Below are 17,388 nucleotides of genomic sequence, written 5' to 3' on the forward strand. Positions count from 1 at the left end.
GGTACCCAAGAATAATTGTTATTGATTTACAATTAAAAATATTTTCTTACGTCACATTTTTTATAACTTATTCTTGCACCCACTTTTATGATAAAAGAAATTGAGAGGAAACTTAATTTTTACGGCTTCATTGTTTTAACATCAAATAGTTTGACATTATGTTTGATACTATTCATAGTTATTTCTAATTTATTTACTTTTATCATTTTCATATATAAGTACTATAAAAATATTCTCTCAAAACTAAAGATAATAACAAAAGTTGTCACAATTTTATTATATATTCATGAAGAAAAAAAAAACAGTTTCATAGATATCGCCTTTCAACATAAAAAAAGTATATAAAAATACAATGCAAAAATATAAATCCTACTTACAATTAATAATATACATGTAACAAACTCTAAATGATCTAATTATAGAAAAGTCATCTCCATGAACGAGGAAGTACCACATCTGGCTAGAGCTGCTACAACATCGCCTTTCATCTCCATGCATCTCTAACTTGATCACATTCACTCGTCCATTCATTCACACCCTCCACAAATTAACGTCCTTCACAGTAACACAAATTCAACATGCAACCCTGGGCTTTCAAGTCATTGCAACCTTCCCACAAGAAGAAACACCCTCACACTCCTAATTCCCCCAACCCACGCCTTCTCTCCCTCTTCACCGCCACCATCGCCGCCACTACCATCATCGTATTCTGCTTTCGGAAAACCCTCATCGACCCCACCAGCCTGTGCACCTCGGCCTCCACCTACGTGCCCCTCACGACAGCACAGGCCGCGGTGGCGGCACAGTTCGCCACGACACCGAGCACCCTCGTGACGATCTTCCACTACGCGACGGCGCATGCGGCTTCGCAACAGACCAAAGGCGAGATCCGAAGACCCTTTGATCTACTCCAATCTCTCGCGCCATGCAACTTACTCGTATTCGGAATGGGCCATGACTCGCTCATGTGGGACACGTTCAATCCACGTGGCACGACGTTGTTCCTCGAGGAGGATCCTAAGTGGACCCGCACTTACCTCCAACGCTTCCCTATCTTACGCGCTCAGACAGTGAGTTACAACACGCGCATCTCCGAGGCCAAGACCCTATTGTCCTCTTATAAGAAAGATTGTGGCAACACCACCACCGGTCACCCCCTGAAGGGTAACCGGCGGTGTAAGCTGGCACTAAATGAGCTGCCTGATGAAGTCTATGATCGAGATTGGGACGTGATCATGATCGATGGACCCAGGGGATATTTTGCGGCGGCGCCGGGGAGGATGGCGGTGATATATTCGGTGGCGATGATGGCGCGTGGAAGAAAAGGATCGGGTGTGACGCACGTGTTTCTTCATGACGTGGATAGGGAAGTGGAGAAACGGTATGCCATGGAGTTTTTGTGCATGAAATATAGGGTTGGGGGTATTAGGAAGCTTTGGCACTTTGTTATTCCACCCGTTGTTAATGTTAGTGATATCTCTCATGGATTTTGCTGAAGTTACATTGTCATGTATTTTGTTTTCTTTTATATAATATATATGAAATAGAAGAGGTTTTGTTTAAGGATTTGTTCTAAGTTCTAATTTTAATTTGTTGCTTAACAAGTTTTATGATCCAAGTTAAATAGAAAAGGTTAAGATTGCTCCATTCGCACTGTTATTGTACAGATTCAAAGCTTATCATGCATTTGTTACAAAAAAAGAAAGAGTTTGCCGTATAAGTGACAAATAAAACAACTTATATAGTCATTTTATAAGACATTTTACAGTTTTTATAAATTATTTATTATATTTTTTTCATCTGTTCTTAAGAATGAAGTTAATAAGAACTTAAAAAAAAGATAAATATTGATACTAGAGTTAGATTTAATAATATTAAATGAAAAACAAATTGAAGGTGGGGAGATTGTAGGTTAGAGAATTGTTAGAAATAAAGATATTCATCTTTTTGCTTTTATTGTTCATAATGGTCCTGTTCAGAGAGAAAAAAAATAGATGCTCAAATAATGGAGTTCTAGAATTTTCGAAACTGAATATTAGTATATGGTGTATAGTTTTGTCTAACAAACGCTTACTCACATAAATAAATTGAACATGGATAGACTATTGTACCGGATATGACACTACCCGATCTTATCTATAAAAAAAAGGAACCGAGTATCTCCTTGGTCGTATAAGGTAATTAATTCAATTAAAGGTAATAATCAAATTATTATCCAATATTAAAGGGCCAAAACCAAAGCTAACTCAACAAGCCCATTAGTCCATAATACTTCCTATAAATTTCTATAAAAGGAAGGTAAGAGGTACATGTAAGAGGTTGACTTTTAATTATTAAACAGTATTTACTGCTCAGAACTGAGACTTGACTTCAGCATCGGAGTACCTTTTGCAGGTACCCTCCCCACGTCAACAACGTACGGAAGGACATCATCCTACCCAGGCAGAGGTCAAAAGATTAGTGTTTCCCGAACAGGAACATTTTGGCACCCACCGTGGGGCACGAATAGCCTCACTTTTTCAGTCATCATGGTACTAACAAGAAACCAACAGGAGGGACAGAATTATCAAGGACGAACTTCTCATTAACAGGAAGATGTCACACCCAATCAATTGATCCCTGAAGTTTTGGCCAAAAGAGGGGGAGATGAAAGCCTCTTTTCTGTAGTAACACAGCTCTAGGCCGAGATGAGGGAAATGCAATAGGCCAGAGAGAGAGATGCTCTTGAGATGTCAGCCTTGAGGAGGGAGAACGCTAACTTGAGGGAGGAAATTAAAACCCATATACCCTCTCAGACTACCCCATTCGCTCAAGAGCAAGGAGAGTCCTCGGCATTGCAAGAAAAACCTAAGGGAACTCAAGTTGGAATCCTTACTGAACGAGACAATGTCTTGGGTCAGAGCCCTTTTATTCAGTCTATCCTGGAGGCCAAGTTACCTGACAACTGGAGAGGTTTAACATTAGAAAAGTATGATGGGACGTCTGATCCAGGAGAACACTTGGATATTTTCATAACCCAAGTCGGTCTGTATACAAAAAATGAGGCCTTATGGTGCAGGATTTTCCCCACTTCGCTTCGGGGACCAGCTCTCAGTTGGTTCACCCGACTCCCCCTTCCTCCATTGACTCCTTCGCAACCCTTACAAGACGATTCAATCTACAGTTCGCCACAAGCAGACCTCACCCCCTGACATCCTTGGCACTCGTTAATATTCGTCAGGAAAAAGGAGAAACACTTAGAGCATTCATGGAATGCTTTGGCAAAGTAACCCTTTCAATCCACAATTTGGAACTAGCTGTGGCCATGCACCACCTCACAACGGCCCTTAGACCAGGACTTTTTGTTAATAGCATATCTAAGAAACCACCCATGGACCTAGACGAATTAAGGAGTAGAGCAGCCAAATATATGCAAATGGAGGAGTTAGCTGAATACCGGAACCAAGTCCAGATAGATCAAGCGGGGTCCAATTCAAGAGAGGCGGACAAAAAAGAAACTTTCAAGTCTCGACAAGAAAACAAAGTTAGAAAAAATGATGTTGAGAGGCCGCTTAGAGGTCCTAAGCATCCTTTATATACTACTCTCAACACCAACCGATCTAGGGTACTTGACCAAGCTCTCGCAACTGAAATATTGAAAATGCCCAGGTGTGCTAATACCTCCTCTCGGGTAGAAAAATCGAAGAATGCATGGCCCTGAAGGATAAAATCGAAGATCTAATCAAGGAAGGGCATCTTCGAGGATTTGTGCAAACAAATCCCACTAGTCATACTGAAAGAAGTAGATACCGATATCCCTAATCCTCAAGAAGGTATGAGGATAAGCAGCCCGAGCGACAACAGACCCGGTCAAGAGAACCTCCTGCGAAACAATATGAGGAACGAGAGAAATACTCGAAGAGGGTTATTAACACCATAGCCAATGGTTTTGCAGGTGGAAGACCCACCAATTCAGTCAAAAAAAGACATATGAGAAAAGTACGCTCTGTCAACAATATATCGCTGGGTAGTAGAATCCGGATTCCCTCCATTACATTCACTGACGAGGACTTTCAGGGGGTAGATCCAGTGCAAGATGACCCTATGGTTATAAGTGTGGATATCCTTAATTGCACCGTCAGGAAAACACTAATTGACCAGAGGAGCTCAGCCAATATCCTCTATTGGAACACATTCAAACAATTGGGGATACCAGAAAATGAACTCAAAGAGTACCACGAACCACTGGTCAGTTTTTCTCGGGAATGAGTAGAGACCTGTGGTTGTATCAACCTGTACACCTCACTCGGGTATGAAAACGAAGGAAAACGCATCAAGGTTACTTACCTGGTGCTGCACGCGAATACTTCGTACAACATACTACTCAGTCTACCATCCCTTAATAAATTGAAAGCCATAGTGTCTATTCCTCACCTGGCTATGAAATTTCCATTAGAAAGGGGCCAGATTGTTACAGTCCATGCTGACCAAAAGACCGCCAGAGAATGCTATTTTGCAAGCCTACGCTTAAAATTGTCCAGGGGTACAAGCGAGACGTCAATATTTTCTTCCCTTGGTCAGAAGAAAATCTGGATATGGAGTTGGATCCTAGAATTGATGAGGGATGTCGGGTCAAGCCCAGTGAAAATAAGCAGCCCTTCCAATTGGGACCGAAGCCTAAACAGATCACTTATCTTGGCACCGGGTTGTCTGCACAAGAAAGGCAGGACCTTCAGAAAGTCTTGTTGCAAATTGCTGATTTATTTGCCTGATCAGCGTCTGACATGCCAGGTATAGACCCAGAATTTCTCTATCATCATCTCTCGGTGTAGAAGAGAGCCAAGCCGATAGCACAGAAAAAGAGAAAAAATAGAGGTGATAGAGCGAAAGCAGTCAAAGAGGAGACCAATAAACTGTTACGGGCCAGCTTTATCCGAGAAGTAAGATACTCTACCTGGTTGGCCAATGTAGTCATGGTCAAGAAAGCCAATAGGAAATGGCAAATGTGCACTGACTTCACGGACCTTAATAAGACGTGCCCAAAAGACGTTTATCCTCTTCCAAACATTGACACATTAGTGGACGGTGCAGCTGGTCACTGATCAATTGGATTTTTATAACCTTATTTCCTTTCATTCCTAGCTCATTAATCCTTTTTTGTGCCTAATTAGTTTGAATTGGATAATTTTATGATGTTTGAATTTTATTTGGGCTTTATTTAATTTTTCCAGTATTTGGTAAATTCTGATACTATTTTGGTTTCTGGAACATATCTCGAGTTGTAGAAATCATTTCATTGTGATTTTTGATTTGTAGGAAAGCTTAGAGAAAGGCGCACAATTCTTATGTAGAGCTCAAAAACCAATTCTGATGATAAGAAGCTGAAACTGGGCCTGGAAAAAATTGAAACGCTGCAGTCGTGGATCCTGAGCAAGGTGCAGTATTTGGGTCATATCTCCATCCACAGACATCCGATTAAGCCCATTCTAGTGGCGTTTTGAAGCTAACATCCGAGGCTACAATTGTCCTTCAGGCCATGAACCAAAAAGAGGCCGTTTTCATAGTCGAAGAAAAGGAACAAAGTGACGAACAAAATTTTTGAATTTTGAATTTTAATTTTTTTGGCTCCTCTCTTCTTTTCTTCTCTCTTCTCTCTCTGTTTTCGTTTTTTTACTCCCCTTTCACGAATTGTTTCCCTCCATCCATGGAGGCTTAGATTTCTATCTAGTCCAAGGATTGAAAAAGGGCTGAGACACTCTTCAGGATCGGTTTCGTAATTTATTCAACAACAAAATTGGTTTCATCTCTTCCTTCTTTCTCCTTTTGCTAATTATGATTTCAAATTGAAGTTCTTCATTTGGATTGATAATTGTGCAGTTGTTTGATTACATATTATTCGGTTGATGTATGTAATTAATTCTTGAAGGAGTGTGAATTAAATTTTCAGGTTTGAGATCTAAGATTAATGGCATTGGTGAATTAAATTAACATAAATAGATTAGGTTCTAGATATTTCTGAACTTTGAGCGAATTGTGTGTTAATCGAATGCATGAGGGTTCTCATGTAAATGCTTAATTTGAATTGAGGTTTCATTCGAATTTAATGTTAATCACTAATTTTTTGGTTGATGCATCTTCTTGGAATCCGGTGATAGAGTGGTTGTAGTTCTTATAAATTCTTGGATTAGAGTTTTTAATTATTTTTAACTTTTGATTCTAATTAGTTATTCTATAAATCAAACCCCCTCTAAAAATTTTATAATCGTATAACGTTATCATCGTTGGGAGATGACTCAGATTGCACCTCTTACTACATAATTTTTATTCAATTTGATTTTTATTAATTTGTCCGAGAGCGACACTCGCGATCAAATTTTGGCGCTGTTGCTGGGGATGATGATGTTATTTGATTATGTAATTCTGTGTTAGTGTGATTGCATTACATATTATGTGTTGCGATTTATATCTAATTAGGATTATGCATAATTAGCGTTTTTCATTTAGCATAATTGTATCTATGTATTCTGTTTTAGTAGCCTTTGAATAGCATAGTAGGTAGTCATCTATCCTTTCTTAGTATTACATCATTCAATTCTCTACATTTTGTGTTGTGTTTCTGCATTTTTGCATTCTGCAATTTTTGAAAACTACACAGGCGTGTATTTGAACGTGTAGATCTCTGTCCAAACTTAAAAGTGGTATAACTTTTTGCATACAGCTCTGATTTCTTATTATCATATATGCATTTCATAGAGCTTGACGAGATCTACGCAATGGCAGCAGGCTAGAGGCCGGTTGGTGGTTTCTGAAAAAAAAAATTATTTCTTTTCATTCTTATTTAGATATTATGGCTCAGAGAACTTTTTATATGGCTGATCATAGAAGACTAGAGAACAAGCTAGATGATTTAGCTTCTTTGATCGAGCAATTGACATTGTCACAAATGGCTACAATGTTGTGTGAAATTTGTAATTCACCTGAACATCATTATGATTTCTGTCCTACATTGTATGAGCCTGCAGGTTGGATGAGTCATCCAAACTTGGGATGGGAGAATTTTACGCATCAACAATATCAACCCCCACCACAAAATGTTGCACCTTCCAAGAATGAGCCTTTCTTGGAAGAGTTGATAAGGGATATGGCAATTAACGATCTGAATTTCCAACTAAGAACAGAAGCATCCATTTAAAACTTGAAAAATCATATTGTTCAGTTGGCAACAACAGTAAACGAGCTGAGGTCTCAAGGTCCTAGTAATCTTTCTGCACAACCAGTTGTTGAACCAGAGAATGTTACTTTGAGTTCAAGAAAGACCATTAAACACTCGCAAGAGCAGCAACCAATAGATAAAGATCTTAATGCTACTGCTCCAACAAGTGATTGCAGCCCAGCAAGTGTAGAATTTACTCCTACTGCTCATACCACTTCTACTAAGGCAGAAGAAAATTTTGAGCAACATGTTCCTCTTCCATTTCATTTGATTTTTCATGATAATTTGTTGAATGATTTAGTTGATGATAATTTGGCTGAGTTTTCTGAATTTTTAGATTGTATTAATTATCCTAACCTAGCCAATTATCCTAATTCCTTTACTTGTGATGCATGTAATGATTCTGCAAAATGTAGCATTTGTGTTGAGATTGATACATATGTTTATGGTATTTTGATGCAGCTATTGCAGATTCTGAAAAAGTAAATCATGATGCATCCATGGCAGATTCAGCTCCAATTTTTACACTGCCTTCTTTTCTAAAGTTGCCCCCTGCATCTGAGTTAAAGCCATTTCTTGAGCAGTTGAAATATAAATATTATATCATTGTATATTCAAGGGAGCAGCCTAGGTACAGCAGCAAGACATGATGTTCTGCAGATCAAGGAAATGAAGAGCATGAAGAGAAGCTTATTAAGTTCATGAAGCAGCTAGAAATCCCTCTGCGGCTGTTTCTTCCATGTTCCCAATTAAATGAAGTGCTGCAAATTTATGAGAAAAAGGAGAAATATCTAAGGATACAACTCACAATTATTATTTTTTTCTTTTAGAAGTTTTCAATTTATTTTCTGCATTCAATAATGGTCTTCCATTTGAGTTTCTTGCCTCAAGTTCTTTTCTAGTAAGCTACGTTCTAAGTGGCTTAGTCCTTATATCGTGACTAAGATTTTTCCCTATGGTGCTGTGTAGATTTTGGAGCTTGGAACAGATGAAGTACTCACAATGAATGGCCACCGCTTGAAGCCATTTCATGAGTACATACCCTTGGAGACCATTGGGGAGGTCCACTTGCTAGCAGCCACTTATGCTTGATTAGGGAGTTCCACTTTCCCTTTCCCTATTACATTTTACTTACATCTCCATTATATATTACATTGAGGACAATGTAAAGTTGAAGTGTGGGGGAGGGGGGGAGTAACTTTATTATTTAGCATTGTTTTTGTTTGGTTTTGTTTTCCTTTGTTGAATTGGAAGTTGTTGAGTTAAGGATTAGTCATTAAGGAGGATAGAGTTCTTACATGATTTCATTTTTGCTTCGTCCTCTTGATATATGTGAATTGGATGATTGATTTTGATTTGTATGATTGAGTATTGACTTTACCTTTGTGAGCTTTTGAGCCTTATTTTTGGATGGTTGAAGTTCATGCCATTCTTTTCTTTCTTGTGTACTTTCCCTCTTAGATTTTGTCATTCTAGAACTTGTTTTGATTCTTCTTTGAGTCTACAATTTTCATATGCAATTATGAACATGATAGAGGTATTTCTTTCAAATTTTTACCCGCTTGGTCATATAGCTTACCTTGCATTTTGCCCTTTGTTTAGCCCCTTTGAGCCTTATGGACCATTCTTTGGCTTCTAGCACATTATAAACTTTAAGTGGAAAACTATGTTATACCTAACCTTAAGGAATAGGGAGGGCATTGCTTTCATTAATGTTATTGCATTTCAAGTGTGGGGGTTCGAAAAGAATGCAAGAAGAAAAAGAAAAAAAAATGAAGAAAAAGAAATTAAAAAAATACAAAAATAAAAAAATAAATTATTATTACAAAGAAAATGGAAAAATTTTGATGCAGGGAAAAGGAAGTCCAAAGAGAATAAATGTGTGTTATGGCTTGATTTGTCTAAGGACCAATGTTATTCCTACTTTTTTCGGTTGTATCTTGTCATTTAACATTAGCCCCATTACAACCATTGAATAAAGCCCTCTTGATTTGTGTTTGCATATGATTGTAAGTAGTGGAGAAGTAAAAGATTAACAAGCTTATGGTAATGCATTGTCTTTTGAAGTGACTTGAGTGAAACACTTTGAACCATACACTTGAGAGTTGAGTTGTATACACCATCTTGTGAGATCTTTCATGCTTGATCTATACACTTTGAATGATATTGCTTGGCTTGCATTTTTGAGAGGTTGGGAGTTGGATGTTTGATTGTTGTAGAACTCTTGATGCTTTATTTGATCTTGTGTCCCTAGTTTAGCACTTCTAAGGATTCATTGGAGAATTTGTTTATTTGTTTTGATTATTCTATGATTTTTTAGGTTACATGTTTTTATTTGCTTGATTGTGTCTTACATGAGGACATGCAAGAGCTAAGTGTGGGGGAATTTGATCAATTGGATTTTTATAACCTTATTTCCTTTCATTCCTAGCTCATTAATCCTCTTTTATGCCTAATTGGTTTGAATTGGATCATTTTATGATGTTTGAATTTTATTTGGGCTTTATTTAATTTTTTCAGTTGGTAAATTCTAATATTGTTTTGGTTTCTGGAACATATCTTGAGTTGTAAAACTTATTTCATTGTGATTTTTGATTTGTAGGAAAGCTTAGAGAAAGGCGCACAATTCTTATGAAGAACTCAGAAACCAATTCTGATGATAAGAAGCTGAAACTGGGCCTGGAAAAAGTTGAAATGCTGCAGTCGCGGATCCTGAGCAAGGTGCAGTATTTGGGCCATATCTCCGTCCACAGACATCCGATTAAGTATATTCCAGTTGCGTTTTGAAGCTAACATCCAACGCTACAATTGTCTTTCAGGCCACGAACCAAAAAGAGGCCGTTTTCATAGTCGAAGAAAAGGAACAAAGTGACGAACAGAATTTTTGAATTTTGAATTTTAAATTTTAATTTTTTTGGCTCCTCTCCTCTTTTCTTCTCTCTTCTCTCTCTGTTTTCATTTTTTTCTCTCCCCTTTCACAAATTGTTTCCTCCATCCATGGAGGCTTATATTTCTATCTAGTCCAAGGATTGAAAAAGGGCTGAGACACTCTTGAAGATCAGTTTCGTAATTTATTCAACAACAAAATCAGTTTCATCTCTTCCTTCTTTCTCTTTTTGCTAATTATTATTTCGAATTGAAGTTCTTCATTTGGATTGATAATTGTGTAGTTGTTTGATTACATATTATTCGATTGATGTATGTAATTAATTCTTGAAGGAGTGTGAATTAGATTTTCAGGTTTGAGATCTAAGATTAATGACATTAGTGAATTAAATTAACACAAATCGATTAGGTTCTAGAGGTTTCTGAACTTTGAGCGAATTGTGTGTTAATCGAATGCATGAGGGTTCTCGTGTGAATGCTTAATTTGAATTGAGGTTTCATTCGAATTTAATGTTAATAACTAATTTGTTGGTTGATGCATCTTCTTGAATCCGATGATAGAGTGGTCGTAGTTCTTCTAAATTCTTGGATTAGAGTTTTTAATTATTTTTAACTTTTGATTCTAATTAGTTATTCTATAAATCAAACCCCCTCTAAAAATTTTATAATCATATAACGTTATCATCGTTGGGAGATGACTCGGATTGCACCTCTTACTACATAATTTTTATGCAATTCAATTTTTATTAATTTGTCTGAGAGCGACACTCGCGATCAGTCACAGGATACTTAGCTTCTTGGACGCTTACTCTGGATACAATTAGATGTGGATGTATCCCTCAGACTAGAAAAAGACGGCAGTTATCACAGACTCGGCAAATTTGTTACTGAGTAATGTTATTCGGCTTGGAAAATGCAGGGGTAACATATCAGAGGCTGATGAATAAATTTTTTGAAAAACAAATAGAGAAATGCATGGAAGTATACGTTGACGACATGGTGGTCAAATCCATTTCCTCAGAGCAACATCTCGCTCATCTAAAGGAGGTATTCGGCGAAGCCAAGCAACATAGGATGCGGTTTAATCCTGAGAAGTGCACATTCGGAGTAGCCAGTGGCAAGTTCCGGTTGCCTAATTAAAGATATCCATCTTGCTAAGTCTGAAGGACAAGTACAAAAGAAATGAAGAAACAAACCTACACTAGGCTCTATGTAATGAAATTTACAAAGAATTCTAAAGGCTTGTATAGCCGCCCACCCATTCGGATAGAGTTGTGTCGGCACTACATTTAGAACCCTCAGTACTCCCATTTGGAAGTCGTCAAAGGGTAGCCTTATACCTAATTCTCTAAACATATATTCATATACAAAGAAGGTGTCGGCCATGCCCGACACCTTCTAAAAATACTAAGTTAGGATTGCTGGAGCCATCCTTCGACAAGTATCGACAATGATGGGGTACAACTCTGAAAATTCCTATAGTGATATATCACAATAGTCTACAAACGACTAGGGACTTCTATTATTTTGGAAATGTGAGAAGTAGGCGGCAACTTCACCATGAACCCACTCATATTCAAGAGTGGTACATGGTCGGAAAACCGGTCTTTCTCTAGGGGGCTTGCATTAGGCAGCGATTCGGCAGAATTTGAGTCCTCAGAATTACCAGACGGCTCGGCATTATTATTACACTCTCTCAAAACCTCATAGTCCAACCTATTCAGTTCTGAAGACACCTCCATGCCCTCCTCGGTTTCTCTAACACCTTGAACCTCATACGTAGTCGGCCTCGAACTATCCGATAGCGAGTCTTCCCACTCAATAGTGTCGGCCATAATAGAAGGCTAAACAGTAGAAGAAAGGGTAACTAAGCATACCTTACAAGCTGTCGACAGAAAGGAAAACTTCTAAAAGGTGCACCCCTCGGTCTAGAGCTCGTAAGCAAGATACAGAAAATACCCTCTCAGTTTGGAGCAAGAGTAACCAAGTGGAGCCTGAACCACCACATATTTATAAAACCAGAAATGTCGGGCATATGAAGGGTCACGTCTCTTCCTAACCATCAGATCTTTCCCAGATTGACGGATCTGATCAAGCACCTTTTCATTTTAGAGGCACAAAAATCGGGGAAACCCTAACAAAAAAGTATATGACACCCTAAAGTGCCAAAATTATTATTTACATTATTTTTATTATTTATTTAATTATTTACATCTGAGCTGAACATATATTCGGCTTTCTTACCTTCTCACCACAACCGAACACCTTCTCAACACCTTTGCCTCTTAAACCGACTACCTCCTCAATCTACTTATCTCTCCATTACAACCGAGTACCCCCTCTTCATACTTATATTTCTTAACCGAAATAGAAAACTCGTTTGTCTCGGCTAAATATCTTCTTAAGTCGTACCTCTTCGGCCTTGGGAGGCTAGTGTACCAGATATGACACTACCCAATCTTACCTACAGAAAAAGGGAACCGAGTATCCCCTCGGTCATATAAGGTAATTAACCCAATTAAAGGTAATAATCAAATTATTATCCATTGGTTGAGTGCCTCTAGCATTAACCTTTACATACGGTAAATTAAGTTTCAAATTGAAGAACATGGTCAATTTATAACTTCTTCAACCTTTAATATTGTTTAATGCATTTCAATTGTTCTTTTGCAATACAAGATATTTGTGTGAAGCTTACTTGCATGGGACAATGACAAATAGATTTTCATTTATATCTTTGTATGAAATGGACGAAGCGCTCAATCCGAACCCACATCAACATATAGCTGAAATGTTAAAACGTCATATGTGTGAAGATAACTTGATTTTTGCACCTTATAATGTTGGGTAAGTCAATCTGATTGAGACTCTGCTTTATGTTTTATAATTTAGCATATAAATTTTAATTCTTGTAAGCTTAAACATATATTTATACTCGTGGTAGGCAACATTGGGTCTTGGTTGCCATCAATAATGCTGACGAGACTATGTATTATTTGGACCCTCTACGCAAGCAGCTGAAGAACAGAACACAAATGCAGAACCTATTTAATAAGTAAACATTCATTTATGTCAACCAACTATGATAAATGTTAAGTGGTTATAATGTATCTAATTTCTTTCATACATCATTGCTGCTCTTGTCACGTATCGAGCAAAGAGGGGAGTGCAATCCTCTAGGACAACGATGACTCAAACAAAATGGGTCACTGTACAGGTAACACTATATCTTATTTAATGTTTTTAATTTTTAGCTAAATATAAATTGCACTGTATATCTTTCTTAGTTAATGCTGGTTTATTTGTTTTTATCTTCCACACAGTGTCCAAAGCAAACAAATAATGATGACTGTGGATATTATGTGTGTCTATTCATTGAGAATGCTTTGCAGCATGGACAAACTGTAATCTCAGTTAATGTAAGAATCTTACAGATGCTAACTGTTTGCCATATGTTTATTATTTCACTTAATTAATTAAGCTTTGTTTTTATTGTTTTGTATTTAGTACTTTCCAGAGGTGCAGATGCCAACTTTTCCTAACAACAAAATTCATTAATTGCAAAAAAAGTGGTGTGCATATCTGTACCATAGATATTTAAAGGAGACATTAAGCACAATAGATTATTAGTGTTTTTTTACAATATTTAGACAGTTTTGTTTCAACGCATTAGGCAAAAAGTGTAAATATGAGATTATTTTTCTCCTGTCAATGTAAACTTTGATTGTAATTTGTACATGTTCATTGTAATTGAATAATATAATGTGCAACTGCTTTTAAATTCTGGTATATATGGCTCTATTTTAATTTTATATTTTGATTGAACTGGTTCTGAATACTGTATGCTTTATCAGGTATACTAAAAATAGACATTATAATAGTTTTATTAAAATATTTAAAAAAATTTCTTAACTTTGGAGAGCGGTTCGCATACAACCGCTCTCTAAAGTCAACTTTTAAGAGCGGTTCATTAAATAACCGCTCTCAGAAGAACAATTAAGAGAGCGGTTAATCCACAACTGCTCTCTTTAGTCTACCTTCTGAGAGCGGTTCATTCATAACCGTTCACCAAATTAATGAATAATGGAGAGCGGTTACGCGGTTAACCGCTCTCTTTAGTGAACTTCTGAGAGCTGTTAACCGCGAAGCCACTCTTCAAAACATACATTTGAGAGCGGTTAATTAATCGCTCTAAAAAATTTAAGACTTTGCATAGCGCAGAATTTTATAGCACTTATAACCGCTTTCTATGTTCAAACAAAACCGCTCTAAGATCTCATTTCTGGCATAGTGAAAGGGCCAAAACTAAGGCTGACTCAGCAAGCCCATTAGCCTGTAATACTTCCTATAAAAGGAAGGTAAGAAGTACAGGTAAGGGATTGACTTTTAATTATTAAACAATATTTACTGCTCAGAACTGAGACCTGACTTCAGCATCAAAGTGCCTTTTGCAGGTATCCTCCCCACGTCAGCAACATATGGAAGGACGTCATCTTACCTAGGCAGAGGTCAGAAGATTAGTGTTTCCCGAACAGGAACAACTATACTTAGAAATTGTTAGAAAAATGTTCAGCCTTTAAAGTCCAGCTCAAATGCCACCCAGCATTTGAAGTTAAAATTTGGTTAGGAAACAGTCTCAACTACACATGCTGACTACTGTTATAGTGGACTAAAATTTTTTTTCCAATAGAAAACAATCGTAGGATCGTCCCTTCATTGGGTCATTAGCATACCTGCCATATAAGGTAACAAAGCCTGACTTCAGTAACAATGCCTACGGCTTTTTTACTGGTTAACGTAATTCTATTACAAAATTAAGTGTTTGATATTGATTTTGAATTAATTATGTAAAAAAATCATATATGTATGTTTTACGTGACATATACAACTTTTACTTGTGTTTTTTAATAAATTAGTAACTGTATATACGACTTGCATATTTTTAAAAAATAATTAAAAAGTTAAATATATTATGTATGACTTTCTTTTTTAATATAAGTTATACATGATATATATGAGTTACATATTTTATTTACAATAAACGTATTTATATGTTAAAGTTTGTAAAAAAAAATAATAAAAAGAGAAATTGCAAAACTGCATTTATATATATTTCAAAATTTAACTTTTATTGTTTCAAGCTTGGGGTGCATTTGTAATTCTTTAATTTTATTTTATAAAAATTATCAGCTAAAATTTTTTAATTCTTTAAAATTTAATATCTAAATAAACATTTTATTAAAACAGAATTTCAAACTCTCACAAAAATTTGAATTCTTCACTTTAAAGTTTATATCCAAACATAATATAAGAGTAACGGTGAGATTTAAGAATGTATTAGAAAACCTTCTAGATGTTATTTGTAAATAAAAATAATATCGCTATTATATTTATTAGTACTATTAACTACAAATTAATTACATATATACAATAAAAGATGATAATAGTAATAAACAATCAAATTATTTCTCTCTAACGTGTTCTTTGAAGAAATTTCTTTTCTTCTAATACAGAAATAATTAATACTCCAATAATTTAAGTTTATAATTTGTTACTTCCTCTATGAATATATAATTGCAACATTTATAACATTAATTATGTCTACCTTTGTTTTAAATAAAATATATATGTCATAAATTTTTAAATGATTGTTTAAATTTATTTATTTAAACAAATAAGATCAAATGTAAAGATAAGTCTAAATATTTAAGTGAGTGAAAATTAAATTTATATTAACAACTCATAATCTTATTTATTATATTTAATTTTCTTAAAAATTCATAATCTTAATTGTAATTTTCATGGAGCACATGTTGCAATGAGAGGTCAAGTAATTGTGAACCTGAAAGTCAGGCTCATCAAGACAATAAACACATTCCAAGGGGGGGATGAAGAGCCTATCTACCCCATCCTGCTAAGATGACTATGGATACATTTATACTCGTGTGTCCCATCATCCTTGCACCAATTTGTGCAGTTTAGTTTTAAAGGAAAAAAGATTTAGATACCTACTACCAAAGTACTCTTTGAAGCGATGAAGTTGTATCGAGTAGATACCTACTACCATAGTACTCTTTGAAGCGATGAAGCTGTATCGGGTAGATACCTCATACTTTAACAAGTTAACGCTCCCAAGGATCAACATACTCAAAGCATCATTAGCGCTGAACTTGGGCAAGCGTGAAAATGAGGGAAAGTAATAAAAAAGAGAATGAAAAAATGCCCACGGTTAGAACAAAGCAAAACACATGGTGATCAATGAGTACTACCTAACAAAAACCACGTTTGGCAGATATTGTAGGAAGAAAGAGGTTCAATTGAGTTGAACTTATTCCCAGTTGGCCTTGAATATTTGGAGAATCTTGGAAAGAATAGAGTTAAACATGACAGAGGTCAAAGAAGAACCACTGGCGTTGTAGGATGTCCCTATACTAGATGAAGGAAAATGGGTAAAAGTAGATGTAGGCAAGGAAGGTGAGGTTCCTAGGATGATAAAGTAGGTGCAAAACTCTTACGTAAAGAAAAAGTTGTGTTAGTGGTTTTATTGAATGAGTTTAAGGACATGTTTGCATGAGAGTATAAGGAGATGTTAGAGCTAAGTACATTTCTAATAACGCACAACCCAATTGTGTGGCCAAAGCGTGAGACCTATAAAGCAACTCATCTGTAAATATATTTTGGAGAGAATCGTCAACAACAAATAAAAAGAAAATTTTGGCCTTCTTTATTCCTCTTTTTTCTTTAAGAATTGTTTGGAAAGATAAATTTTAGAGAAAGAATAAATATAATTCAAATTAATATTTTTAAAATAAAATATAAAAATAATTCTATTTTATTTAGATAATTTCAATTTTTAATTTTAAAATATATTTTCTATAAATGAAAACTATTTTAATACTTTTTTAAAATAATTCTATTAAAATTCAAAAATATAAATTAAACTATTTATATTTGATCTGTAAGACCAAATGTAGCCCAGAAAATTACTATTGGAATAAATCCTAACAAAAAGATAAAGCTTATTTTATAGGTTAATTAATATTAATGTAGTGTTTAAGGATGGTAATTGTAGAAATATGGTGTTTTGGGAGAAAGTACGAGTTTGTGGCTTTCAAAAAAGCACCATGAGTAATGCTATTTAGACACCCATTTTAGGTGTCTGTACGCGAAACCGTATAGTAAAAGAAACCAAGTACTAGGTTATGGCACGAGGTCATACACGTGTCAAAAATAAACCTAATTACTATAGCACGAGGCAAGCAACCAAGATCGTTTATCAAAGGATCACAGAGACGAATTAATCAATTTGG

At 35.9% G+C, this 17,388-nt stretch overlaps 1 protein-coding gene across 1 annotated transcript; it reads left to right on the forward strand.

Annotated features, from left to right (window-relative positions):
* The first annotated feature begins 848 nt into the window (after window positions 1-848).
* LOC113862281 (probable methyltransferase At1g27930) lies at window positions 849-1,496 on the forward strand. Its single transcript, XM_027495371.1, has one exon. It carries the CDS (start codon window positions 948-950, stop codon window positions 1,494-1,496), a length of 549 nt encoding a protein of 182 aa, XP_027351172.1. The 5' UTR covers window positions 849-947.
* The last annotated feature ends 15,892 nt before the right edge of the window (window positions 1,497-17,388 follow it).

The sequence above is a fragment of the Abrus precatorius genome, unplaced genomic scaffold, assembly GCF_003935025.1.
Source record: "Abrus precatorius isolate BTA unplaced genomic scaffold, Abrus_2018 Scaffold3, whole genome shotgun sequence".
NCBI lineage: Eukaryota > Viridiplantae > Streptophyta > Magnoliopsida > Fabales > Fabaceae > Abrus > Abrus precatorius.

Bases quoted from the DNA above. Each gene is read 5' to 3' on its own strand.
- LOC113862281 (XM_027495371.1), top strand. From the start codon at position 948: ATGGGCCATGACTCGCTCATGTGGGACACGTTCAATCCACGTGGCACG.